This window comes from Nannospalax galili, unplaced genomic scaffold (assembly GCF_000622305.1).
Source record: "Nannospalax galili isolate Female #2095 unplaced genomic scaffold, S.galili_v1.0 scaffold324, whole genome shotgun sequence".
Classification (NCBI taxonomy): Eukaryota; Metazoa; Chordata; class Mammalia; order Rodentia; family Spalacidae; genus Nannospalax; species Nannospalax galili.
The window spans coordinates 5,607,845-5,635,069 of record NW_008353027.1 but is presented as its reverse complement, the minus strand read 5'-3'; the positions used below and the strand labels follow the sequence as shown (position 1 = coordinate 5,635,069).

The 27,225-nt window shown below is 44.6% G+C and overlaps 1 protein-coding gene across 3 annotated transcripts in view; it reads left to right on the top strand.

The window, feature by feature from the left end:
* Scml4 (Scm polycomb group protein like 4) overlaps positions 1 to 17,151 on the top strand; it is a 42,905-nt gene extending 25,754 nt beyond the window's left edge. For 2 of the 3 annotated variants that reach the window (XM_008850311.3, XM_029554642.1), the window contains 3 exons: positions 6,243 to 6,548; positions 15,137 to 15,282; positions 16,786 to 17,151. In XM_008850311.3, the coding sequence (XP_008848533.2) occupies positions 6,243 to 6,548; positions 15,137 to 15,282; positions 16,786 to 16,911 (578 nt within the window). In that variant the 3' untranslated portion in view covers positions 16,912 to 17,151. The remainder of the gene's footprint in view (positions 1 to 6,242; positions 6,549 to 15,136; positions 15,283 to 16,785) is intronic. The other variant, XM_017802520.2, reaches the window with a different exon arrangement.
* The last annotated feature ends 10,074 nt before the right edge of the window (positions 17,152 to 27,225 follow it).

Below are 27,225 nucleotides of genomic sequence, written 5' to 3'. Positions count from 1 at the left end.
TGCCCAGGAACTGGGCAGAGCTGCTAAGGGCAGACCATCCATCTGGGAAAGGCTAGGGATCCCAGCCTGGGGGAAGGTGGCTGCCGTGAGTCTACAGAGGGTTCACTCTGTACAGCTGCTCCCTCCACTGGGAAGTTAGAATTGCTGTTGGGAAAAAGAAGGTGGAGTAGAGTGTGTATGTGCAAAGAGGAGGAGAGGCGGGAATGAGAGAGACTGGTTGATTTAGAGATTGGGAGAACAGTGGGGATGGTGTCTCAAAATCTGGACTTTTCTGGACATCGTTTGCTAACTAGGTTTTATGTGAGAGAAGTATTATTTTGCAGGTGGGGTGTGGCTGCACCGGGGCTTCGTTGGGTTAGGGAATGCTAGAACCAGTTTAATCCTCTAAATAAATTTAACTATCCAAGCTCCTTAGCTGTTAGAAGTTGAGCAGTGCCTGTATTTTGCACACAGGTCCCTTTGCTTTGAGACTTTCTCCCTCTCTCCTTCCTGATTCTTTTTTTAAAAAATAATTACTATTTTTATTTTATGTGTATGAGTGTAATGCCTGCATTATAGGTAGGTGTACCCGTGTCATGCAATGCCTGCAGAGGACATTGGATCCCCAGGAATTGGAGTTACAAATGGTTGTTGGCTGCCATGTGGGTGCCAGGAATTAAACTAGGAATTGTCCTCTGCAAGAACAGCTGGAGCTCTTAACCACTGAGCTATCTCTCCGGCCCCCTTCCTGACTCTTTTCTACTGCTTCTCTCTCTGGAGGTTCCCTGACCGTCCAGGACTGCAGAAGGAATGGGCTGCCCACAGGGGTCCTGGAAGACCCTCTCACCCTTACACTACCCCGGGCCAGGGCAGACGGAAAGAGAAACTTTCCTCCCCTAACGGGAGGTTTATTTAGTAAGGATGCCCTGCCTGTTCTGGAGAGTTCTTTGGCCACATCTCTGTTGAGGCTTTTATATCCAGCAGCTAGGAAACCACAGTCCGCCTCCACAAATAGCTCTCAATGGTGAGAACATGAAACTCCTGAAAGTTCCCAAGATGCCCAAACTCTGAAGAGGAGGGATAGCTCTAAGTATATGCTTTTTATGTGTCCACCTCTGTCCTGAAGCGAGCCCTTGTGAGCATACAAAAGGAGACTATTATTCTTTCTGAAGGAAGAACAGAATGATTTATAAGTGACTTCTCCAGGATCTGGGGTAGGCGCGGGGGTCGTGAAGTGCCTGACCCTGCTTCACTCAGCTGGCATTTTCTTCAGCCATTAAACAGCTTCATAGGAGGCTGGGCTGGATCCTCTCACTGGGGCAGGTTGCTTGCTTCAGATGAGAAGCAGTTTTGTGAGGACCCAGGAGTGAGCGAGCACCAGCTTCCTCACCTGCCAGCTCTGTGGTTTCCTGGAGTCTGTGTGTGGAAGGTGGGTCCTCAGAGAATGCTTATTCTAGATGATTTCAGGTCTGCTGGCTCCATCTGGTGTTCACTCTCTGGTCAACCACAAAACTATTAGAACAGAGTAGTACTTTCTCTACCTATAATTAAACTACCTGCATGTTGAATGACTTCATGATTTTTGACTAGTATAAAGAGCATGTATGCAGCAATCATTTTTAAAATTAAAGCAAGAGGAATTGGAATTATATATAAGAAAGAAGATTCAGGCAATAGTTGATTTGTAGCACAGTGGTCTAACTTTGAGGGAGACTGTAAAATTCTTTGGGGAAGATTTAAGTAAGAGGCTCAGTTACCAGCTGTAGAAGACAAAAGTTAGATGCAGCTCAGCCTGTTCTCAATGCTAACATCTACCTTCTAAGTTTTTACTATGTCCGAGTAAAAACTATAGGACTGTTTACTCAAGATACTCCTTTCAGTTAATTCACTCCTTTTAACAAGCCTTTCATCAGCTCAGGCAATGATATGGTATTGATATCATTGATGTGCAAATTACATTTCATGGATATATATCAAAACTCATGGTTATAACAAATTAACAGCCAAGTGTGGTGGTTTACACCTGTAATCTTCATACTCGGCAGGAGAACTGATATGATTTCCAGGCTCAGCTTGGGCTACATTGTGAGTTTCAGACTAGCCTGGGCTACTGAGTGAGATCCTGTCTCCAAACAGCACCACTACAACACATTTGCCTGCTGTCTTCATCTGAACTGTGTTCTCCCCAAAGATGTATGTTTAAATCCTAATTCTGAGTACTTGTGAATGGGACCTTATTTGGAGTAGGGTCTTTGCAGATGTGACTAGTTGATGAGGTCCTATTGATTGGGACTGGGGTATTTTAAAGCAGAGGGAGACTGGGGTATAGACACTGCTCACAGGGAGAACAGGAGGGAGGCTGAGACTGGAGGAGTGCACTTGCAGCCAAGGAATGCCCATAGTTGTAGGGGACCACAGAAGGCAAGAAGGCTCCTCCCCTATCCCTAGACCCCAGAAGGCTGCTCAATCTGCTTTACCTCCATTCTGCACCCAACCTCCAGAGCCCTGAGAAAAAGCTTGCTATTCTTTTCAGCCACCTAGTTTGTGATCATCGCCACAGCTCCTCTTGTACCTTAAGTTGTGGCCTGCCCCACCAGCGGGACACATTTGAAACCAGGGTATCTCTGGACTGAGTGAGTGGTCCCTTTTGGCCTTGTAGTGTGATAACAATCTCATAATGCATTTGTTATTTCATACTTGGTTAAGCTGTGTGGACTCCATTGATACAGGTAAGGAAAATCCTGTGTAAACCGAGAGCAAACCCAAACATTTCAACATTTTTTCTCTCTCTTCTTTTTTTCCTTTCTTCTTTTCCCCTCCCTGCCTCCCTCTCTCCCTCCCTTTCTTTCTCCCTCCTTCTTTCCCTCCCTCCCGCCCTAGTCCAGGGGTTAAAATTAGAGCCTTTACTTGCTAGTCTCCCACTCCACTGCTGAGCTATACCCCAGTCTATCTTTTAAAACTTTTGGAAAAATTTTTTGAGACAGGTCTCAAGTTGCCTAGGCTGGTCTTGAACTTGCAGTCCTTCTGTCTCAGTCTCCAAGTAAAGGGATTACAGTCCTCACCCCGAGGCCTGGCTCACTGCATCAATTCTAAAACTACCCAGTCTGTGCATCTAAACATGCCGTTCATTCATGTCCCCTGGAAGCCAGGCCTGAGGTGTGGTAACTTGTCCTATAGTTGCCCACATGGGTGGACTTTGGAGTTACCGGAGCATCCCTTACTGGGCAGAGTGCTCTGGCTCGGTGCTCTCTGAGGTCACTTTTGTCTTCTGATGAATTCCTCTGGATTGTAGCCTGGAGACTGGCTTTTATTACCTATGCTCTCACCCAGGGTCATCAGCAGTTTTTAAAACAATAAAATCCATTCCTGTGGTCTCCATTCCCATACTGGGCCATAAGAGACTGGTTGTCCATCTGTTTCTGAGATTTCCAAACTTAGATGGCCGAATTATCTGCATTCTCTACATGAGGCTATCAGAACAATATGGGCATATTCACTTTAGATTTAAAATATTTAATATATGGGGTGTTTTATTAAATATTGTTTTCATTGTTTATCACAAATCTACATGAAATTCTATGCCAACCCTTAACAACATAAATTTTAATGCATCTTCTGGGTAATGGCAGTGTTCCAACTAACACTGGCTCAAATGTTTACCCAGTAAATATTGCTTGAGCTCTCCTCTGTTAAGGTCCATGGCAGACACTGTCGCCCCCCACAGATACCAAAGCACTTGCCACAAGGGAAGGTCTGGTATCTCTGGCTATGAGAACTTCCTAATGAATGGAATATAGTCTGCTCACTGGCTTTAGAATGGTGCTGCCCTATGGTGCGTAGTCAGTAAACATGATTGTTCCCTCTCAGTCCATTCTGGAAGCAGCCTAGTACATAGCTTCATGGTCCTTTCTAGACGCTTCATTCTGATCACTTCTGATCCAAAGGGAAGAGGTACACTAGAGACCATCAAGGTGAAGATGCTGAGCTCCAGCTTCCTGTAGACATCCCGAGCACATCTTCAGGTACACTGTATGCCACACAGAAAGTGCCTTTAGGCTGTTCAGCCTTCTGTGTCCTAGTGACGGCGTTGCCAAAGTTGATGGCACAAAGCTCTTGAGAATTTTCTCACAGCTTCCAGTGTGCAAAAACACTGTACTTCTGCTAGTGACCTCATCAAAAATAATTCTATTGGGATTTAATTAATATATCACCAAATTCACCCATGCAAAGTACAGTTCAATGTACATTGTAGGGTATTTTCATCACTTCAAGAAGAAACCACATATCCTTCAGGTATCGCATCTTCTGCCCTGATCCCCAAGCCCTAAACAACTGCTAAGCTCCTTTTTGTCTCTGCCTGTCTTGAACAGTTCATATAAATGGAATCATTTACTATGTGACCTTTTGTGGCTGGCTTCTTTCACTGAGCATAATGTTTTAAGGTGCATCCACACTGTTATATATACTAGTGCATCATTCTTTTTTATGCTAAAACAATTCCACTTTATAGATGTAATCCACTCAACAGTAAATAGTGTTCCTTTTTCTTTTTTGGCTATTATGAATAATACTACTATGAACATTCATGCACAAGTTTTGGTATAGACACATGTTTATTTCTTTTGGGTATATACCTAGGAATGCAATTGCTGAGTCATGTGGTAATTCTACCTTATGTAAAGATTGTATTCCAAAGTGGCTGCAGTGTATGGGAGTTTAAATTCTTTGCAGCACTTGTTACAGATTGATTTTGGGGTTTTGTGGTACCACAGATTAAACTCATGGCCATGAATGTTCTACGCAAGCATTCTACCACTGAGCTAAGCCCCAGGCCTTGCCTTTTTCACGGTAACAAGCCCAGTGGGTGTGAAGTAGAGCTCCTCTCTGGTTTTCATTTGTTCTAATGATCTTGAATGGATTTCATGTGCTTATTGGCTACTTGTAAATCTTTCTGAGAATTTCCTATTCAAGTCCTTTGTCCTTTGTGAGGAAGTTCCCTTCTAGTGCTAGCTTATTGAGTGATATTTATTACAAAAGGTATTGTATTTTGGCAAATGCTTCTCTGTATTTATTGAGATGATCATGTACTTTGGGCTTTTATATTCTATCAATAGAGCATGTTCATTTCCTTTTGGATAGTCAGTCACCTCTCAGTTCCTGAGACATATCCTACTTGGTTGGTGTGAATCTCCTTTATATGTTATTGGTTTAGTTTTGTCAGTATTTGGGAAGGGGTTCTGCATCCATATAAATAAGAGATGTCTGTAGTTCTCTTTTCTTATGACGTCTGTTTAGATTGGATACTAGGGTGATACTAGCCTTATAGAATGAGCTGGGAAGCATTTCTTCCTTTTGCTTTTTTTTAAGGAGGATTTGTGTATAATTGTTTTTTTTCTCAAAATTTTCGGTAAAGTTTGCCCATAAAATCATTTGGGTTTGTACTTTCTTTGTGAGTAGTTTTTATATTATTGTTGTTGTTGTTGTTGTTACTGCTAATTCAATCTCTTGTGACCCATCTATAGTACGCAGATTTCTTACTGAATTGGCTCCAGCAGCTTGCCATTTTATTCAAATTACCTAACTTATTACAGTCACTTATTGTATAATTTAATAATCTTTTGTGTTCTGTTAGGCTGAGAGAAATGCCTTCCTTTTAATTTCTGAATCTGAATCTTGAGTCGCCTATGCTTTTTTTTAAATCAAGTAAGTTATAAGATTTGTTAATTTTGATAATGTTTTCAAAGAACCAGCTTTTGCTTTCCTTAATTTTTTTTCCTGGTATTTTCTAGTTTCTATTGAATAAATTTCTGCTCAAATCTTTATTCTTTTGTTTGCTTTACATTTAATTTTTTATTTTCCCAGTGTCTTAAAGTGAAAGGTTATTAATATAAAGTCTTTAAATTTTGTTTTTATACCTGTACATTTACCTTTAAGCACTGCCTTAACTGCCTCCCATCTTTTTATGTCTTGTTTGTATATGGTGTTTGTGTTGTTACTTACTTCTAAGTTGTTTATTAAGAGCCGAGATAACCACTGTTCTCTCTAAACTCAGAAGGCCCTAGCTCTCCTACAGAAGTGTGGCTTCTTAGTGAGAAGGGGTCTCACTCTGCTTCCAGCGCCATTTGGAACTCTGTTGTGAGTTCACGCCTCCTTGCTTGTGCTCACTGATAATGACTGTAATGTCAGAACAGGATTCAAGGCTGAGGCTGGGGTAGCTTCCTGGACTGCTCTGACTTCTGTTCTCTGCACCCCTTACTTCTTAGCCAAGGCAGCCACTGCCGAAGAGTGCCTGGTAAGCCCAGTGGGCATGAACCGCTACAGCCTGGACCCCTCCTCCATCGCCTTTAGTCCCAGGGGCTCCTTGACCTCCTCTTCTTCTTCCCCCTCCCCCTTGCTGTACTGCAAGAGGTTGAACTCTGGAGATGGCCATCTTGGGGGAGGCCCTGCCACCACCACCAATGGTTTCCATACCAATCTCATGTCCACTGGAGGCCCACTGGCACCTGGATTGAGGCTCCCAGCCTCCAGCCCCAAGAGGAACGGGACATCTATTGAAGGAAATAGCAGTGGTAAAGTAATGCATGCCCTGGCTTAACCTCTCCCACCCCTGCCCTGGAAACACAGCATGAGGATGGAGAATGGTTATTTGAACATGGCACCACTAGGAAATCAAAAGTTTCCACAAGCCCCTTCACGAATTTCTGTTATTGTAGACAACAAATATCAACTTTTCACCATAAACAAAGAAAATGGTGCATTAGGGTAGGAATAATTAGTAGATTCCAAAATATCAACTGGATCAAATGCCACAGAAGATTTTTTGTTCAAGAGTCCCAAGTGGGTACATCTCAATGCAGGGACCCAGGCTCTGTCTACTTTGTGGCTCTGCATCCCCATCTGCCTCCACACTCCTGTACCCAGTGGACATAAGTGGGCTAGAGGAGTGGAGATGGCACATGTGCTACCTTGGAAGAGATACGCATTGCTGCCACTCAAAATCCCTTGGTAAGTTTGGGTCACTAGATCCCATTTAACTAGGAAAGACCCTAGCTCTGTGCATAGGAAAAAGAGGCAGCACACTTTGGCAAAAGATTGTTTCTTGCGTAGTGGGTGCTACTTCCATGATGTGAGTTAATGACAAAAACAGGAAAAAAAAAGTGTCCCAGTGGTAGTCATTATGCCTCTTCTGACTCCCTTGCTAAAGGAAGTTTGATGAAATGCAATATAAGAAAGTACTCAGAGGGACACAGGATAGTAATGATAACACGGAGGCTGTTCTCACTGCAGCAGCTGTGTCCAACCTGCAGCCTGTGGTCCATATGCATTCCAGGATAGCACCGAATGTGGTACAGTGCATTCGCAGTGCCTAAGGGTTGGGCACCCCTGCTTCACAGAGTCATTTTCAACCTTCAGTATTTCATTAATGGAAAGAGGCCACATAGCAGAGTGGATGATTTCCTGGATGAAACAACCTGGGCTGGAACCTGCATCTGTTGCTTCCTAGCTGTCTGTCCCTTTCAAATCCTAGTGTCTTCTATTTCCTTGCCTGTGAAATTGGAATAATACCATCAGCCCCTACCTTATAGAATTATGGGAAAGATTAAATAAGTCTACATATGTATTTAGTACAAGGCCTCTGGCATAGTAAGTGATCAATAAATGTTAATGGCTACAGATTCCATGAACACATCCCTCAACAGACAACAGTATGTCCACTCCACAGCTGAAACAACTACAGGAGGCTCTAGATCAGACAGTTGGGGAATCCTCAACTTGCCCTGCACTCACTGGACTGGCTATATCTACTTTGACAGGCCACATTTTTTTTCCTCTGGCCGAGGACCCATCCACCAGTGGCTGCTGTGAGCCACGCACATGAGCTGTTCCGTATGATTCAATATCCTCTACATACTCCCCTCAAACAGCCACACCCATGCCAGGTCGGCATGGCCCTGGCGAGTCTCTGCTGGCTGGGGTTGGAGGGGTAAGCAGGGAACTCTTGAGGGAGAGGTGGCTCTGAGGGGCAGAAAAAATGAAAATATGAACTCTCCAGTGCTCCAAGAATTCCATTTATGGTGCCTCTGCAGGGTGCTAAAAGTTAAATACCAAAAGTTGTTTAGATATACACAGTCTCCGTAGCAAGATACAGGTAGGAGGAAAAGGGAACAGAGAGTATTGCCACGTGACTCCGAATGAGCTTTCCATTTCTGCTTACATCTTAGAAACTGGGAAAAGTGATTTTAATTCCAGGTCATCATGATCCAGGTAGAAATCAAGGATTCTATTATAAAGGAAAGTATGGGAAAGAGATGTCGTGTCAGTAGTACCTCCTCGTTTGGAATTTTCATTCCCTCCATTTTCCTCCCTCTGGCACTTTGTTTCCCACCTCAGTTATTCCTACATTCCGTCCCTGGAAGGGGAACAAGACCTGAGCTTTGTGAGGTGTCTCGTTCATATCTGAATTCTGAAAGTTTTAGCAAAAGGGGGCTTGCATTAAAATGTCATTTATTGGGCACAGATGTCATCTATGGGCCACTTTCCACCTGTTATTTATGCTTTATTATAAGTTGTACACTTATAATTTACTTATAAGAAGTAGCGTTACTATATGAATTTGACTATAACTGAGAATCAAAAGGTCTGTCAATCATTGAACCACACTGACTCAGCTGATTCTGAAGTCTGGGTCTTTCTAAACCACCCCAGGATCTTCGGACTGTGCTTGTGAAATTTCTTGGAGTTCCTTCTGAGGTGGAAAGGGATGGAGAAAAGGGTAAAAGTAGATGGGTATCTAGGCTTTCCATGTCTCTCTCCAGGACCTCTTCACCTTTGCCAAGGGGGTTCTATGAATGCCTTGCTTGAATTACACTTGCACAGCTACCTGTGTTGAAAAGCCAAGGCGGTTCACCATGCTGAGTTGAGTGGCATGTACAAGTGGGAGAGAAACCTCGGCCTCCTTACCCATTCTCATCTACCTGCCAGCCTGTGCCCCTCCTACGGGTCCTCCAAAGGATATAAAGTCCTCTCCTTGACTGCTCAAAGTTACTCTGAAATTACATCTTAGGTGAAATCTGTTGGCATTAAGAAACTATATCTCTTCCAGTGGGTTTGACCCAACTCATAAACCTTGAAACAAACCTAGAAATGGATTTTCTCTCTAAGGTACTAATCAAAATGATTTAAAACTACAGAAGCCAGAAAACTGCGTGAGACTGCAGGCAGGAGGGGAGGTAGTGGTGACGTGACCAATTTCTCAGCCACCTTCCCTCCCTCCTGTGTGAATCCTTACCCCAACCTCCTGCTGTCATGATAGATCTACCTAGAGGTTGGGCTGCCAGCTCTCTGAAGGACGCAGTTTCCCTGGGGTTCGCTGATGTTCAGGTGAATGTTTGAGAACTCTTCCCTGTCTCTCATCCAAGACGCCATCAGCCAGAGCCGTGAAGAGGTTTCAGATAACAAAAGCTTCCTGGCTGTCCCATTTAACAGAACATGCTATAGAATTCCCAACCAGGTCTAAGATTTAGAATCAAGAAGTGAAATAAATCTGACATTGTTATTACAACTCAAATGTTTCCTGTGGGTTGGAGTCAGCTTCCATGGGATGTGGTGTTGGGGAATGATAGAGCAATTCTGCTAAAATAAAGAAACATGAGGTCAAGGCTCCCTTCATGTAATGGCTGGGATCTGTGGAAGTGGGAAAGGCTTTCTCATTCTGGGGAGAAGAGAGTTTGGGCAGGAATCGTAAGGAGAATCACACTGGAAGATTTGGGGTTTGTGTCAGGAAGGTGGGGGTTTGCTTTATAGTGATTTTAAACCACATATTTCTGAGCAGGGGAGTGAACTGGTGGTAGTGGGATTTAGGGAGAGGAACTACTGTCCATTTATGGAATGACATAAGAGAATAGCAACTAGCTTTCGATCAACTATTCTGACAGTTACAATTGTATCCTGTTTGATCCTTGCAGCCCAACAGGGCAGGTGTAAGTAAACAATGCGAGATTGGGTGTTTTAGTCAGCAGATGTCCACTGAGCACCACAGGCCAGGGGCTCTGAAAAGGTGAACAAGGCAGAGAGGAGCCCATTCCAGATAGACAGAGGCTAGCAAGTTACTGCACACATTCCTTCACAACTGCAGTTACTGCTGAAGGTTAAAAGTGTGGGTGCTGTGGTAGTATCAGACCAGGAGGCGCTGCTGAACCTTCTCACTTTGGGAGTCAAGAAAGCCCCCCAGGGAAGTGACGGTGCGGTCCTGTGAAAGAGGGGTGGCTGGAGGACCCTGGCAGAGCACATTGCTTGCCACAGGGTCCAGGTCACAGTGTCAGTTGCTGGCTGAAAAGAAATGTTGCCCAGACTGCCTGCTGGTCTCTAGAGGCATCTTCTGTCATGTTGGCAGACCAGCTGGTCTTGAAGGATTAATAGCAAAACCTGATAAAAATCTAAGAGTAAGGCTGAAGAGATGGTTCACTGGTTAAGGGCACTGGCTCATCTTACAGAGGACTTGGGTGTGGGTATTAACATACATGTAGGAAAAACACTCATACACATAAAATAAAAATGAAGGAAGGCATGGCCAGACTTCCCCCACTTTCTGGCCTCTGTCACCTCATAGTATTTTTTTTTTTGAGACAGGGTCTCCCTGTAGCCCCAGCTGGCCTTGAACTCACTATGTAGACCAGGCTGGCCTTGAACTCACAGAGATCCACCTGCCTCTGCCTCCCAAGTTCTGGGATTAAAGGCGTGTGCCAGCATACCCAGCCACCTCATAGTATTTTAAAAACCAGAGTAGTAGGAGATGAAACAACATTTTCAAACCTCCTGATTCTATCCAGGTTCTGGGCTAGCCTGGGAACCCATACTCTGCATGGTGAGGCACAGACTTGAGGCCTTTAGAAGTGTCAACAGCCTGTGGGGCACAGAGTCAGACAGTGCCTGATGTGGGAGGGAACACAGAGGTACTGTTAGGTACCCTTCATGCACTCTGAGAAGCCTGGGGCCTCTGCACAGCTGGTGGGACTCCTGGCTCATCTCTCACTTGTTCCACTCACCCACATGACTCCATTGTTAGCTAAAGTTTCCCCTGAATTATGAATGAGCAAAAAGCAATTATGTCTGACTCGTGGGAATGGGTAAGAGAGAGAGATTCACAGATGTGATACAAGTACCTGTGTTGCAGAGGGGCTGGGATTGCTTTTCAACACTGAATCAGTCATTCTATTTCTGCTAACCATGAATTGAGCTTTAGGAACATGATTTAATTATGTACCCATTCACCACTAGGTCTCACTTTTCAGTCTCCACAGCCCCTTAGGTGCGTCCTGACCAAGCATAGCATTCCTGGTGCTAGAGAGTGCTGCCTCTCATAGGGTGGGTGGTGAGGGTTCTTCACACTCTGTCCACACAGGAGCAAGATTTGCTCAATCTATCCTGGCTTAGTATTGACCTATCACATCTCTCAGCTCTGGCTGTGTTGGGTAGGACCCATCTGTCTTCCTGACACCTTGCAGCAGCTGGAAGGGGGTGTGACAGTGTATTTATTTTCTCGGCGAGCACAGAACCTACACTGGCTTTGCAAACCTGCTACTGGAAATTTCCATTTTCCTTCCTTTGAGAGCAATATTGTGTGAGCAGCTCCTGAGGTGTGATTTAGGCTACCTACTGCTCTCTGTCTTGTATGACTAAGAGGCCCCCCTCAGAAAGACTCCTGAGTCAGTCTGGCTGCTGTTGCTCCATCCTAAAAAAGTGAACAATTCCCATAGCTAACACTAAGTCCCAGGCATGAAGAACACTTGCTTGACTCAATGGTGGCCTGTTCACATGGCCATTACCGAGATCATCCTCCTTAAAGACTAGCAGCTTCCTCCTTCTTGACTCCCGATAGCTATTGCTGTTGTTGACCTTGCTCAGAGGGTCTGAGATTCCTGTGTGGTACCAGATCAATTGGTCTGAGCTCCCCTACCTTCCTGTCAAATACAGGAATTTAGATTTGACCTCTGCTCTTATCACTCCAAAATCATTCTTAGACTAAAGACTTCCCGTCTTTATTGTCAGGACATCTATTAACCACCCTGATTAATACAGCCATGCTGTGATGGGTGGGCCCCGAAGACAAATATGATTTCTGTGATTCCTCTTCCCTATGTTGAGTACAAATATCTTTAAATGGGGTGAAATCATCTTTCATAAGTATGCATCGGTGTTCAGATAGCTCTGGGGTGTGTTAACAGTTTCCTAGCAAGATGGCCTGTGTCAGACCACCTTATGGGACCCTTACAGGTCCCATAAGGAAAAGGCGGGAAAAAATCTCAAAATCAGTTCTCAGTCAGACCATTATTTATGTGGGACAGACTCAGAAACGTGATGCAGTGGTTTTCTCAGCACTAATGGAGCACTGGGCTCTTCCCAGGCACATTAAAAGGAGACAGCAGAAAACTGTTTTGTCTTGAGATTAAATGTGCAAGCTACTCCTCCTTTAGAATTATCCTGTAGGGAAGCTGCTCTTTGTTTAGAACCTCAGTCTTTTTCTAGCCTTGAAGTCGTAGTAAGGATTGCCTGCATAAAGCGAGGCTGTTTCTGCAAATACATCAATCCATTTCACAGTTATCGCATCCAGTTTTCTGAAGAGCTGTGGAGGGGTCAGTGTGATCTATGACCCCTGTAATGAGAGGCTGTCATTTATATTGTTCACCAACACCTCCCCCAAGACTAAGTCCAGGGAAAGTGCTTGGTACATGAATGTGAAATGAACAGGAGGATTCTCAGGGAATTAAAATCTTAACAAAGGCTACAGAAAAGTACATGAGTGACTGTTCTACAAAGAAGAACAAACAAAAGTCTGGAGTAAAACGGAGAGGCAGGTGATAGCAGGACTGATGGCCGTAGTGCTCAAGGAGTCTGGTGACCCTTGGGCTTCTCCCTTCCTTCCATTTTACTGGTGTATGTACGTACAATGTATGGGTGTGTTTGTGTGTATTGTGTGTGCACACTTGGTGAGTGTGTGCCACTCCTTTGGAGACCCAAGGACAGCCTTGGGTGTCTGTTCTTGCCCTTCCACGCTGAGACAGGGTCTCCTTGCTGTCTTTCTGCTGTGTTCCCCATGCTACTGGTGATTCTCCTGTCACCTCTCATCTCCCTTTAGAAGCACTGGAATTACAGGTGCCTCTGTTATGAATCTGGCTTCTATGTGGGTTTGAAGGACTGAAACCAAGTCCTCATACTTGTGTGGCAAGTGTTTTTATCCACTGAGCCATCTCCCCAGCCCTCAGGCCCCAAGGTTTGATGACTGATAGGATCAGTGGGAAGAAGGGAGGCAAATGCCTCCCAGAGAGAGGTCAGAGTGTCAGCTAAGAGTTGGAGAGGGAAGCAAGGGAAATATAGGCCCTAATGAATGTGCCCAGATGGGTGCATAAGAGACCTGGGGTGTAGGCAGGGAGCCTCCTTCCCTTTGTGGTGCACCTGTGGTAGGTCAGCCAGAGGGCCCAGTGCTACCGTACTTCAGTCCTCACACCAGTCTCTCTGGCTAGAGTGCTGCCATGTTCTGCCTGATGAGATGCATCATGGTGAAATCATGAGCAGGGGCAGCTCCAGGATTTGTCCCTAGGTCCCACTGGCACCAAAGCTCTTCTTTCCCAACATCTAAGAAGGGAAGGTACTACAGAGACACAAGACAGCCCTTGACCTGCAGACACAGTACATTGCAAGGGGCATTCAAGGGGAGCTCGAGTCTCAGAGACAGCCGGAGGCAGACAGGGATGGCCTGAGGCAGTGCCAGTCCTAGTCCCTAGAAAGAAAAGAGCAAAGGGAAGGGGGCCTATGGGGAAATCACCACAGAGAGTGACACATTGTTTATCTTTCTTATTGTGGTCAAATACTCGACAAGAAGCAATTTAAGGGAAAAAGAATTTCTTTTTGGTTTATGGTTTAAAGATATGGTCCATCATGGCAAGGAAGGCGTGTGGCAGGAGTTACTCAAAGTTGGGGTGGAGCAGAGGGCAGAGAAAGGGGATGCTGATGCTTAGTGTGCTCTCTCTGTCTCTGTTTCTGTCTTTCAATTTAGTGTGAGAACCCAGCCCATGGGGATGGTATACCCACATTCTGGGTTGGTCCTCTCTGGAAAGGCGTCCTTACAGACTCACCCAGAGGTGTGTCTCTTGAGTGATTCAAAATCCAGTCAAGTTGATAGTGAAGATTGGCCATCACAGGCAATATGAGGTTACCCAAGATTCAGCAGGGAAGGCAGGGAGAAGACCAGCAGGCGTCTTAGGAGGCACCGTCCTTACAACTAAAAAAGCCCAACATGGAGGTACAAAGAAGGAGGGCAGGCAGAGGAGTTTCCAGAAACGGGAGGTGGGGCTAGAAGAGAAGTTTGAGACACACCCAACAGAATAGCCAGTATGGCCAGGGGCCTAAACCACGCCTCTCTTCCTCTTTCACCTAACCTGGCCATTTTTCTGTGCTGTGTGGGAAATGGTGCCTGTGAAGTCATTTACCAGGAAACAGCCATGGACCAGGCATGGGACTGGTCCTCAGCTGTGGAGGAATTCAGAGTGCAGTGCGGGGTAGGGTAGGAGTGAAGGCTTTTCGAGCAGTAGGTGGTGCTCCATGAGAACCCCGGCAGTGAGTAAGGCAACACCTTTTCTCTGTATGGGCAGACAGAGACAGAGCATCACAGAACTGCTGAGGGTAAAGTGGCAGATTAATCATTCTTCAGAAACAAAAAATGACGACCCAAATGCACCTCAGTTCTGCCACATTGCCATCATCTCTGTATGAAGCCAGGGGACACAGAGAGCGCTGGGTACCATTTGACCCCACAGCCCACAGAGGCCCATTTCACCCTCATCTGGGATCACCAGCCCACCAAGTACCAGGCCATAGCAGACTGGCCAGGTCACAGAGAGAGAAAACTGAGCAGAGATAAACTCTAGCTTGGACCAGAATTTCAGCCTTGAAATTCTGAAATTCTAACACTTCTTGCTCCTACCTGAGTGGATACTCACAACCTTCCCCTGGTACGGGGAGTTGCTTGGCCCAACCATGGACTCCAGGGCACTAAGGACTCCTTCCAGGCCAGGTCGAGGAGGGCAAACTAGGTAGGGAGCACCACGTGGGCACTGAGGCCTGGCCTCACTGGTTCATGGTTCCCCTCCTCTCCCTCCAGCCTCGAGCCCCTGTCCAGAGGGGCAGGACACCAGGCGGCCAAGCAGCAGAAACCCTTCCACCTGGACTGTAGAGGATGTGGTCGAGTTCATGAAAGACGCTGACCCTCAGGCTCTGGGGCCTCATGTGGAACTCTTCCGAAAGCACGTATGCAAGTGATGGGCCTGGAGGGATGGCCAGGGAATAGGATGCGTGGGAGGAGAGGAGTTCAGGATCCCTCAGATGCTAGTGGCCAGAACTAAGCCCCAATGGTGCCCTTGAGGAAGCCAGACATGAGAGAGACAAATGCAACCATAGAACTGTCAGAGCAGAACGTTTGGTTTTGTTTCAAAGGGATATTTGTTTCATCTGTTCTGTCACTTGGGCCTTGCCTGTTTTTGCCATCCATCCATCTGTCCATGCATTCAACAGCCTTTCTTGAGGGGGGTCTTTTTGAGACAGGGTCTCCCAGATGATCTGGAACTCACTGGGTAGACCGGGCTGACCTTGAACTCACAGAGATCCACCTGCCTCTGCCTACCAAGTGCTCTCAGTAGCAGATCCAGTTATAATAATATAGCTAATTCTGAAATACATAAGGAAGGTAAATGAAGGAGGGAAAGGGCTCACTTTATCTGCTCATCTTACTACATTAGTTTTGGATTGCTAGTGTGACAGATTACTACAAATACAGAAGCTTGAAACAATGCAAATTTCTTATCTGTAGTTCTGTGGCTCAGGAGCCTGGCCAGGGTCTCACTGCATTAAGATCTAGGTATGGGCAGGGCTGCATTCCTCTCTGGATGTTCTAGGAACAGTCTGCTTGCTTGTCTTTCCCAGTTTCAAGCTCCTCCTTCATTCCTTTGTCCCCCCCCCACACCCGCCATGCTACCATCTTTAAAGCCAGGAACATCAAGCTTATCTCAGGCTGCCCTGTCTGTCTGTGGCTCTCTCCTGATTTCCTCTTTCACATTTAAGGACCCTCTGATCGAACCTCCCCTAATGCAGGGTAATCGCCCTACTTTAAAGTCATCTGATTAGCAACGTTAACCCCACCTGCAGCCTTAACGTCCTTTTTGCCTTAACGACCATGTTCATAGGTCCCAGGGATTAGGATACCGATGTTTGGAGCAGGGGCAGGGGACATTATTCCTATCACAGTAACCATGTTGTTTGCCTTCCTGCCTCCATTTTACTTGGCCATTTGTCATGAAAATCATACTCTCAGATCCCAGATCCAGGGAAATGCCTTCTCTAACTCAGCACCCGCACTTATTAGGCATAGATCTTACTTTACCTGACAGCAGATCTGGAAATGAAGGCTATGTCTGATAGGTTTGGGCAGGGTGAGTCTGGCCTTCTTTCTAGGTGGCATGAGGTAAACACCAAAATGAGGCTCCTGGAAGCTGCCTGCACATTTTCCCCTCTGTACTGTTTTACCAGGACATGGAGTAAGTAACAGAGTAGATGCTCCCTTAGGGGACAAGAAAGACATAGTATTTTCTTTTTAAATTATTTTTAAAGCACTTGCCCTAAACCAAGAGTATACATACACCGTCTAGTAAGCCCATCTGCCTTTAGCATACCCTCTGAGCACACCTTGACTGTAGTCACTATTTGGCCGCTCTGACTGTCTTCTGGGTTTTCTTTCTCCTGATCCTGTTTCACCAGGAGATTGACGGCAATGCACTATTGTTGCTGAAGAGTGACATGATCATGAAGTACCTGGGCCTGAAGCTGGGACCTGCCCTGAAACTCTGCTACCACATCGACAAACTGAAGCAAGCCAAGTTCTGAAGTTCTTCCAAAGCTGGAAGTCAAACCCAAGATAACAGTCCTTAAATTTATCTTCTGCCTCCCTGGCGTCCAGCCAGTGCCACAGTTGGGTCTCCTCTTAAAAGAAACAGCCACTAAGTCTTGGTGTTTTTATAAAATGCGTGCATCTTTGCCTTTTTACACATTTCACGTGGCCCTCTTTGAAAAATTCATTTGTATTAATGGTTTGCTAAAAAATTACAAAAAGCCCTTTACCTTTAACATTCTTGATATGTTGGTCACTCTTTTTTTTAATTTTTTATTTATTATTTTTATTTTATGTGTATACGTGTATTATCTGCATGTAGGTAAGTACACCTGTATCGTGCAGTGCCCGTGGAGGACAGAAGAGGCTGTCAGGTCCCCTGGAACTGGAGTTATGGACAGTTGTTAGCTGCCATGTGGGTGCTGGGATGTGAAACCAGGTCTTCTGCAAGAACAGCTAATGTTCTTAACCACTGAGCCATCTCTCCAGCCCCATGTTGGTCACTCTTTATGGGTGCTGTTTGTGATAGAGACTGAATGTTGTCACCTAAGGAGACCCTGGAGGATTCAAAGTTGTGAGAAGGACCAGGTCTCTGCAGGTGTACACTGCCAATTTCTACCTCCTGGGGACCTATAACGTGAGCCTTATAGGATTCAGCTCTGGAAAGCTGTTTTCTGGGGATGATTGCCTTGCCTTGCACTATTCTGAAAAGTTGAATTTTCTTGCTCTCTAAATAGAGAAGAGTGAAATAGATGTTTTCTAGGCCTAGCTACCTGAAGTATCTTGTCACTCCACTAGAGGGCAGACTGCTAATGAGATTTCAGGACCCACTGCAGTCGCGTTTATTGAGAACTCGGTTGCTCAGTTGGGCTTTCTATAAGATCTAGCCTGCACAAAGAAAAGGGATTAATTCCACTCAGCACTCCAGACTGCAGCTCGGGAAGACACTGTCATCAGGAGGGTTCCAGCTCATATCTAGTCATTATTGACTGATCGAAGCAGCACTCTGTTTAGACAGGGATTTGGAGTCTCTTCCCTCCCAGAGTCCTTACTGAGGGATGTAAGGCACACTGGGATGTCCTTACTGAGGGATGTATTGGCACACTGAAGAATCTTAGTGGCATTTAGTCATGGGTGTTTCTTGAAAAAAAAAAAAAAAAAAGAAAAAGAAAAATCCGTGAACTTAACTTTGAAATTGCAGAGTGTTGATTTCTAGTTATGTGGCTGGATTCTGTAGCTCTATCTGTGGCTAGTTTTCCTAGTCCTTGACAAATATCCAGACATGCTCATATTGGGTTTAATTCCATTTACAAGTAGGTGTCCCTTACTCACTGTGGAGTAATAGGGAAAAAATTGATTTTCTACCCTTTGCAGCTGTGTCCAAAGAAGGCTGATGGAACCACAATATACTAGGCAGAAGGGCGACCCCTTTTCCACTATTCTTTATCCCTCCCTTTTCATTATTCTCACTGGCAGGAAACACCCACATCACGAGTGCATCCTCTTTCTTAAAGGGGTCATTCTCAGTGATGGAGATGAAGACTTGAATTTGAGACCTTCCAATCCCAGGAGGGTGAGGATCAAGGGTAATACAGGGTCTCCCATGGCCAAAATGCAAATTAGAAAAAAGACATCTTGCTTCAGGTTGGAGCCTGAGTACAGTCTCAGCTGGCAAATGGAGATGGGTGGGCTCTTGACCCCTCACCTCTTTACCAGATGGCCTCATTCAGAACAAGACCTGTGCAGCCTCAAGGGCAGCCCCTGGTGGATCTCATATTGACCTCTCTCTACAAGTCAGTTATAATTTAGGTGAAGCCCATAAGAAATATTCTGTGCCAGCTACTGGCCTGCTTTAAGTTTGAGAATGTGTTACAACAAAATCTTTGTTACATGTACAAACAGTGGCTGGCTGGTAGGTACGGCAGAGGACAATGTCACAGAACTACCAGTACCCAGTGACTGGAATTTGAGCATCTTGTGGATGAGCCTGATGTCTGTTGTTTGTAGCATGTGACAAAATGACCTTGAATTAGACATTAGACTCTTTAAGATATTAAAGCAATGAGTAGGCACTGTCCCTCAAAAGACTGTTAATGCTGGGTGCTCACTGCTGCTCTGAAATTAGATCAGAGACAATTCACATACACAAAACTGCCAGTATGCAAACAGTGAGATCCAGAAAAATCCCACAACAGCCCAGTGCTGTTTGTGCCTCATATTCATGACACCTTTCCAGGGACACAGGTCTCCTTAGTGACTTGCAATATTAAGTTTCCAACTGCCCTGCCCACTCTCACCAGTGCCTTCCTGCTGCCCAAGTTAAGATCAGCCCCAAATAATATTGGAGAAGTTTCAAGTAGTTTTCAAAAGAGAGATGTCCCAGTTCAAGTCTAGGTGGGACGTGGAGTGTGTTCCCAAACAGTGACTCAGGTGCTGTGTTATTTCACATGAAGCCTTAAGGTGGCCAGATAGCAGAAGCCAAGATATTTAAGGTTTGACTTAAAAAACAAAAGCTCACTACTCTTGAAATGAATGTAGCCATATCAGAGACTAACCCCGGAAGCAAATTCTTCCTTCTTGCTTTTGCACTGAATCCAATGAGCTGACCAAATCATTGTAGCAGTACTGCAATTATAATTAATTTTCATCCCTCTCAAAAATCTCGTCAGACCAGTCAGCTAAACAGCTTCTCAAATGTAATACATGCCAGGCCATTTCCTCTAAACAGACCTAATAGGGTCAGGCCATGGGGGTTACTCTGGCCCAGATGAGAACTACTTGGGGAACTCACATTTGGCACATGCAGTACTTGCTATTCCGTCAGGATACCTTTGCTTCAGGTTGTGGTGAATAATGATAAGAGTTTTGCATAATTCCAAATTAAAGAGTGTGTATGCTCATGTTCCAAACATTTCCAATTACATTTGTCAGTTAAACACTTGGAGAGAGAGAGAGAGAGAGAGAGAGAGAGAGAGAGAGAGAGAGAGAGAGAGATCTCGAGAGAGTTGAGAGAGAGAGAGAGAGAGAGAGAGAGAGAGAGAGAGAGAGAGAATTGCCTAGAGCATTTTAAATATTTTATGAAACACGTATTCCCTCTGAGAAGATTTTAGGTAAGAGATGTGGCACGTGTGTATGTGTGTGTATGTGTGTGTGTGTCCTGACCCTGGAGTTGGAAAATACTGTTAGGAAATGGTTGGGAGCTAGCTATTGCATGTGCTTGGTTTAAAATGTCTCTCTATAATGTGCAGGAGCCTACTGTAGACTTTCAGCTGGCTGGTACTGCTAGGTTTCCCTTCTTACTCCAGCAGGAGTATCCTGTGGATAGCTAGGTGACCAGGACAGTCTGGGACTCTGGGCCTGCCCCCGTCAAGTGGCTGACTAGGCATGCCAGGCCTGGGGACCTGGATGCCTGAGAAAAGGCCATACTGGGACCCCATGCAGGGAATAACTGTCTTGAGGGCTTTTTTCAGTCTACCAGAGAGGGCATAAGCCTGTTATTTCCCTTCAACAGGACTGTCGGGCTTTTTCCTGTTAAGACAAAAAAGGGAGTAAAGAATTCCTCAGGAAACCATGCAGGATTAACTAACTTGGGAAGGGATACTGGGGTGAAACTGCCTGAGAGGGAAACCAGAAACTATAAAACCATCAACTTCTCAGGAAAACAATGAAGAGCAGCTATTCTAAGAGCTCCAACCCATGAGGCAGCAGTAACCTATTTTTGTATTTATATGGTGTTAGGGAATGTTTCTTCTTTTAAAAATTAAAGTTGTTTTTGAATGTTTTTTTAGATTCTTTTAGGAGAGTTTTGTCAAATCTCTGAAGAAAATTGGAAATGCCCATAAGTGACCAAGGACTTGAAAATAGTCATCATAAGAGGGTCTGGAAAGATACTCTGCTTTTTTTGGAGATGGACAGGTGTTCTATGCAAAGGCCATAGGTGAGCACTATGTGATGTGTGCTCACAAACGTGCCTTTCCCACTCCTCCCCAGTGAAGCCAGCCTCACAGTTCTGTTTAAATCTCAAATAAGACACAGGATGTTGAAGATTCTTTTTAATTGCATCATCTTGTTAAGGAAAATGATACCCAAAAAAGTGGCTTTTTTTCTTTCTCCTGCCATAACACGCTGAGCTGAGTTTGGTTGGCCACCCTGTTGTCTTGCCATGTGTGTATATCCCTTGTTCCATGAGAAGACCAGACTGAGAAACTGGGGGGGGGGCGGGGATCCAGCAGATGGTCAGATGTCCAGAGGCGCAAACATTCCTGCACCATACTGCCCAGTTAAAGTCTGTCGTGGCAGCAGCTGTCCGTGGTCCCGCTTGCCGTCCCGCAGCATGAAGGGCACTGCCACCTGAACTCCGTAGCGTCTTCCCTCTGAAGGTTATGCTCATCCAGCACTATCCCTTCAGCAATATCCCTTCGTGGACAATTGGAAGCTGGATTTTTAGAAATCTAGTATTTACTTGAAAGAGGATCACTCTTATTTATTGCCACCAGTTAAAGATTATGGAAACATATCTGTTAACAATTTGCTTTGTGTCATTGCGCTGTAATACTAATAAGCAACAGCTGGGACACTTCCTGTGGTAAATTCCTTTGTGCTTACAGTGGTACACAGGGACTGCACCAAAACTCTGTGCTTGAGGAGAGCGTTCATTCCAGCTCTCCCGGCCTTCAGGAAATTTCCCTCCTGGAGAAGCAGTGCTGGGCAGCTGCACATTTTTCAAAGGATTCCTTTCCCAAGCTGTCCCTCAGACCTGTGGGCTCAACTTCCTCCCCAAAAGCCTGGAGCTTCTTGGCACACAGCATGGAGGTTGATGCAGGTAGAGGTTAAGAATGAGTTTTTCCCAGGTCAGGTGAATGCCGGACTGGGAATTAATACTGAGATGATAAGAGGACAGGAAGATGAGAGACATATATCAGAGCCAAGAACTGTCAGCAATGACTGAATGATTCTTGGTACTATGAGGACAGCAGCAGCCTTCTGTCCACAGAGCTCCATGTACAACTCAGACTTGCTGTCACTATCACCCTACCATGCTCTGCTGGACCACGTGGCCTGAGTCTTGGAGTCAGTTCAGCTTAGTGCTTGTTGCAAACGCTGACACACACACATCTCCCACTGGGTCCTATTTTGGAACACACCTAAGACTTGCTTCTTCAAACAATTCACTATGAAGTAAGAGACCCTCTGAGATGTCATTTTCCAGAATCATGTATTATCAAAGGTTGCCTTCATCAGAAATGTAACATCCTCAAATCTCATGGAGACTCTGCCACCCCCAGTTGCCTTCCCTACAGTCCTGAGAAGTAGCTTTGCCTGGCTTCTTTCCACTACAGAGCTCCCTCCCAAAGGAGCTGGCTTATTGCTCCTTTGGAAGGCTATGGCTGTGAAAAAGTTACCTTTCAGGGAGACACTGTTGTCGGTGAATCATTCATAGACTTTCCCTTTTCAAGTTTGTCCATGCAGTAACCAAACCTGTAATACAGATGCTGGCTAGTTGATCCAACAACAGGCTACTTTTCAACAGAAGAGTAGACACTATATAAATGTTGCTAGAGCATCAAATTCACCAGGCCTGTCATGAAAAGAACTAGTGAAACTTTTGTGGCCTCCCTGAAAAGAGAAAAAGATGCTAGGGGGATCTATAGTATATTTGTAAATCTGGCTGTGCTCACATAAGCACATGAGTTATTTATGCTTAGGTGAATAAACCTAGAAGACCACATGCTACTTTAACAACGATGAAAAGGGGACTGTGAGATGTTGAGGCCCTATATCCTGTATTCATCTTGCTATGATGTGGACCAAGGAGGCTTCATTTAGATAAAAAGAAACTATGATTCAAGATAGGAAAATAAATATTGTCATGAACTTATGAAAGATCGATGCAGTTTATGAACACATGCCCAAGTTAGATCTCATATTCCTGTGTGCATGCATGAGTGAGTATGTGTTTGTGAGTTAACGAAACAAAAGTGGGGTCTGTGGAAGGTTAGAGCAGAGATTATAAAGGCTGCTGCTTTCTAAACGATTTTTTTTTTGGAAGAGAAGCTATCAAAAGAAATCAGATTCAAAAGTACGGATACTATATCGCATATTCAGCTTGCTTAGATAAAATTCTGGAGCATGGAGTGGATTCTCTGTGAGAATGTTCAGATTCTGAGACTTGGGAAAAGTAGACAACACGCGACTTGTGGCACAGTATGTACCATCAGCAAGGCACGTCCTCATTACTCTGGACAGTGGAGTCCTTAACGGACTACTTGACCCTTTTCAAATCTTCTCCCAAATGAAATTAGGTTGTTCTTTTTTCATTTTCAACATTGTTAGAAATAGAAAGACCATTTATTTAAAAAGGGAACTCATTCTTGAAACTGGGATGGACTAGTGAGCAGAGAAAGACCTGAGCTCAAAAGCCTAGAGTTGTCACAGGGGCAGGCTCAGAGAGGGTTATAAGGCCTCCACGTACCTTGGATCCCCACACATTCTAACCAATAGCTACTAGTTTGCTTCTCTTCCCATCAGTCTGTCTTGAGATCTCAACTTCTGATGGCCTAGTGCCCTATATGGCAGGAATTACAAAGCAGCAGCTGATGATTTACAGGTTTGTTAACTTTGTATTTATTTAATGTTTTTTTTTTAAGAGATAGTCTTTCACTATGTAGCCCATGCTGGCCTTGAACTCACAATCCTGCTTTTCCTTTCCAAGTGCTGGGATTATAGGTATGTGCCAATATACCCTGGTTTATCTTTTTTTTAAAAAAGAAATTTTTAGCCAGGTGTGGTGACGCACACTTTTGATTCCACCACTTGGAAGGCAGAGGCAGGTGGATCTCTGTGAGTTCTAGGCCAGCGTGGTCTACATAGTGAGTTCCAGGCCAGCTGGGGCTACTGGGAGACACTGTCTCAAAAAAGACCAAAATAATTTTTTTTTAATTTTGTTTTGGAGACAGGGTCTCACTATGTAGTCCCAACTGGCCTGGAACTCACTATGTAGATCAACCCAAGCTGGCAGATCTCAATGATCTGCCTTCCAAATGCTAGAATTAAAGGTGTGCATCACCATATCTGGCACTTTAAATAATATTTTTATTGATTCTTTGAAAATTTCATATAGTATATTTTGGTCCCATTCAGGCCTCCTCCTCCCCCATCTCCCCTCAGATCCACCCCCACTTCCCTATTCCCCTCAACTCATGTCCTCTATTTTTTTTTTAAGGCCTAAGAAGTCTAATTTGTGTTTCCCAAATAGTGTTGGATGTGGGTCCATTCCCTGGAGTGTGGTCAACTTGACCAGCATCACACCCTTAATAAAAACTGAGTCCCTCTTCCAGAAGCTATCAATTGCCAATTCCTCAGATAGGGCCGGGGTTCTTTCTGCTTCATGCTGCCCCTTCTTCCACAATGATCCTGGGCCTTGGGAGGAGAAGGTGTGATATGGGTGTCCCATTTAGGAGGAGGGGCCTCCACAGTCTCTTATTCTCTGCATATTGACCAGCTGTAGGTCTCTGTGTAAGTCACCATCTGATGCAAGAAGAAACTTTTCTGGTGAGAGCTGAGTTATTACACTAATTAATGGGTATAATGATAATTCATTAAGATTTGGTTTAATACTGTGTTCAAGTAAAATACCTTTTCCTCTTCCTTCTCAGTCAATGGAGCCTCTCAAAACTAAGAGCAAGATTTATAGGGGCTTCAGTGGGCAGGCTGCCTAGGAGGGGTGATGCCTTTGTCCAGAAACTCTGCTTTTCTTTACAAGTTATATGTTGAATGGAGACTACTGAGCACTCAGGAGGTGGGTAGAAGAGCCCCTCCACCTCTCCTCGTCTGTTCTTCACATCTCTCCTCTCTGGAAAATAGATTTGGATACAAGAGCTTCTCTGACCCCTCACCCACCCAAACACACAATTAATTACACAGGAATCTTGAGAGTACAGTCGTTCTCACTCTACTTATGATTTATAATCATAAGAAAACTTGAGTGTTTCAATTTTAAAGAGGTCATTTTGAAAGCCTTGACATGTGTTCCAAGGATGTTGCCATTGCTCAGAATATTTTTAGTACTTTTCTTTGGAGATTGTCTTTAAGAACTAGGACACATTCTTTCAAAGCATTGATGGAAGCCCATCATTGTCCCTCAGGGACTGAGATGGTGTCTGATGAACTGCAGAAAGTATCAAATGGAGACATAAAATGATGTGTCTTCAAATACACTAGTTTGTCTTTTTCTTGTGTGTTTCCTTACGTGGTACACATGGTTTGAGCATTAACAGCCACAATTCACTTGTTAAAAAAAAAAATTAGACATCAGCATACAGAGCAGCAGTGTAAAAACTACTCTGAAAGACAGTATTATTTGGAGATATAAAATTCAGCATATTCTTTGGAAAGCAATCTCATTGAAGATGCTGTGAGTTCTTTCAAATACGTGGAACCCACAGTCCCAGAGCTGAGAGGAAGCAGCTTCAAGGGCACACCTGGCCAGCTCACCATCTCCGTGTCTTCCGTGGGGCTCCTTATCATTCTGCAGGTAGCAGAGTATGATATGCTGCAAAAAATCCAAGTTTTCCAGCTTACCTCTGCCCACATGCCCCACACCCACAGCCTTTCCTCTAGAAAAGATGGGCTCATTCAGATGAACTTCAAAGGCATTTCCAGCTCCTTTCTCCAAAAGCTGATGGAGCCCCACCACTCCAGGTTTGATAGGTTGTGACTCTTCCTTCTGGTTTCTGACTTTCAGTTTTGGTCTCTCCTCCAGGCTCACCTCATCTGGTTATTTTCTGAAGTTTTCCCTCAAAAGCACATCAGCACCGCTTTCTCACCCTTCCCTGTTGGTTTTTACTTTCCAGTCCCTTCTCCAGTCTCCATTTCTGGCCCCCCTTATCGTTTTCTCCATTCTACTAACTTCCCTCCCTAGTCCAGCAGGGCTGAGCTCTGCCTGGCTTCCACTGTCCAGATGTCCTTTAGTCCCAGCATTGCTTGGCTTTGTCATACTTCCTGCCCCATATCTACTTGTTTTATTATTTAAGGCCTAGACCTCTCACCCCTATTCTTGAAATTAGAACAGAAATATCCCTTAAATGGCTGTCTGAGAAGAGGAAGATGGTAAGAAGAGAAAGTTCCCAAAGGAAGATGTGGTTGGGAGGAGGAGAAAGGCGACACAGTCTTGGAAAATGAACACCGTTCCTGACTTTCACCTCAGCACAGTCCCCACCTTCAATGTCCTTCTAGGGGTCAAATTTGTTTCTTTCTTGGGAACTGAGAGTCCTTCTGTCCAAGTACGAGAGAGTTTGGTGGACTTAGACTTTCTCTATTCTCCATTATGTTCTCAGCACAGTATTTAATTTTCTGTCATTGTCCCATTTTTTTCCTTTTGCTTCTTGGGGATTAGAAAAAAGAAGACAGCTCCTCTCAGCCTCAAGAAAATTGAAAATATCAGTTGCATTGTAAAGTCAATATTTCCATTTTATAGATACTGGTTGGTAAGATTATTGCTCTCCCTTGTTACATAGAAGTAATCTTATTAATATAAAAATTTCATGCTTTAAATGCATTTGTGGATAAGTTTACTTTTTATTTAAAATGCACACAAAAACTAAATAAATTGATTAAATAAAATATTTTCATCATCATTGTCTTTTTTTTTTTCCTTTTCACTAACAGGGAAAAGTTGTGTTAATCACGTGCTGCTAAAACATCATAAACCTTCAGGAAGCCAGAAGGTGTATAAACTGCAGTGTGAGGCTGAGGCTGTCATTATGCGACAAGGCTCTTACTGAATAATGAGGCAGCGGGCACTGGGAAATCCTTGCTGCTTGTGCTTGTGAGGTGGAACGGTAACGACTGCAGCGTTATGGCTTTTGCTTTGTAAGTAGACAGGTTTATTTGCCGATTTTTTCAACTCAGCTGTAGTCAGTCTCTTAATTCTGCTTCGTTCCCCCTTATGCCCCCTTGGGAAGCTTGGGAGCTCACCCCATCTTGGAGGTGGCCGTTCTTCCCTGGTCAGCTTTTTTCTTTCATCGTGCAGTGCTCGTAGCAGACAGGAACCAAAGGTAGAAACAGGTCAGCTCCCCATCTCAGTGAGTGTGAGAAACAGGCTCAACTCTATTCCCTTTCTTCTATCTACATGGTTTTTCTTTTTTCTGATTAAAAACTTAGGAAGGGAGAGAGAGAGAGAGAGAGAGAGAGAGAGAGAGAGAGAGAGAGAGAGAGTGAGAGGGAGCATGAAATTGGGCAAGGGCAATTAGGGAGGTTCAGATAAGGGGATGATCAAAACATATTGTATGATATATATGTATAAAATATAA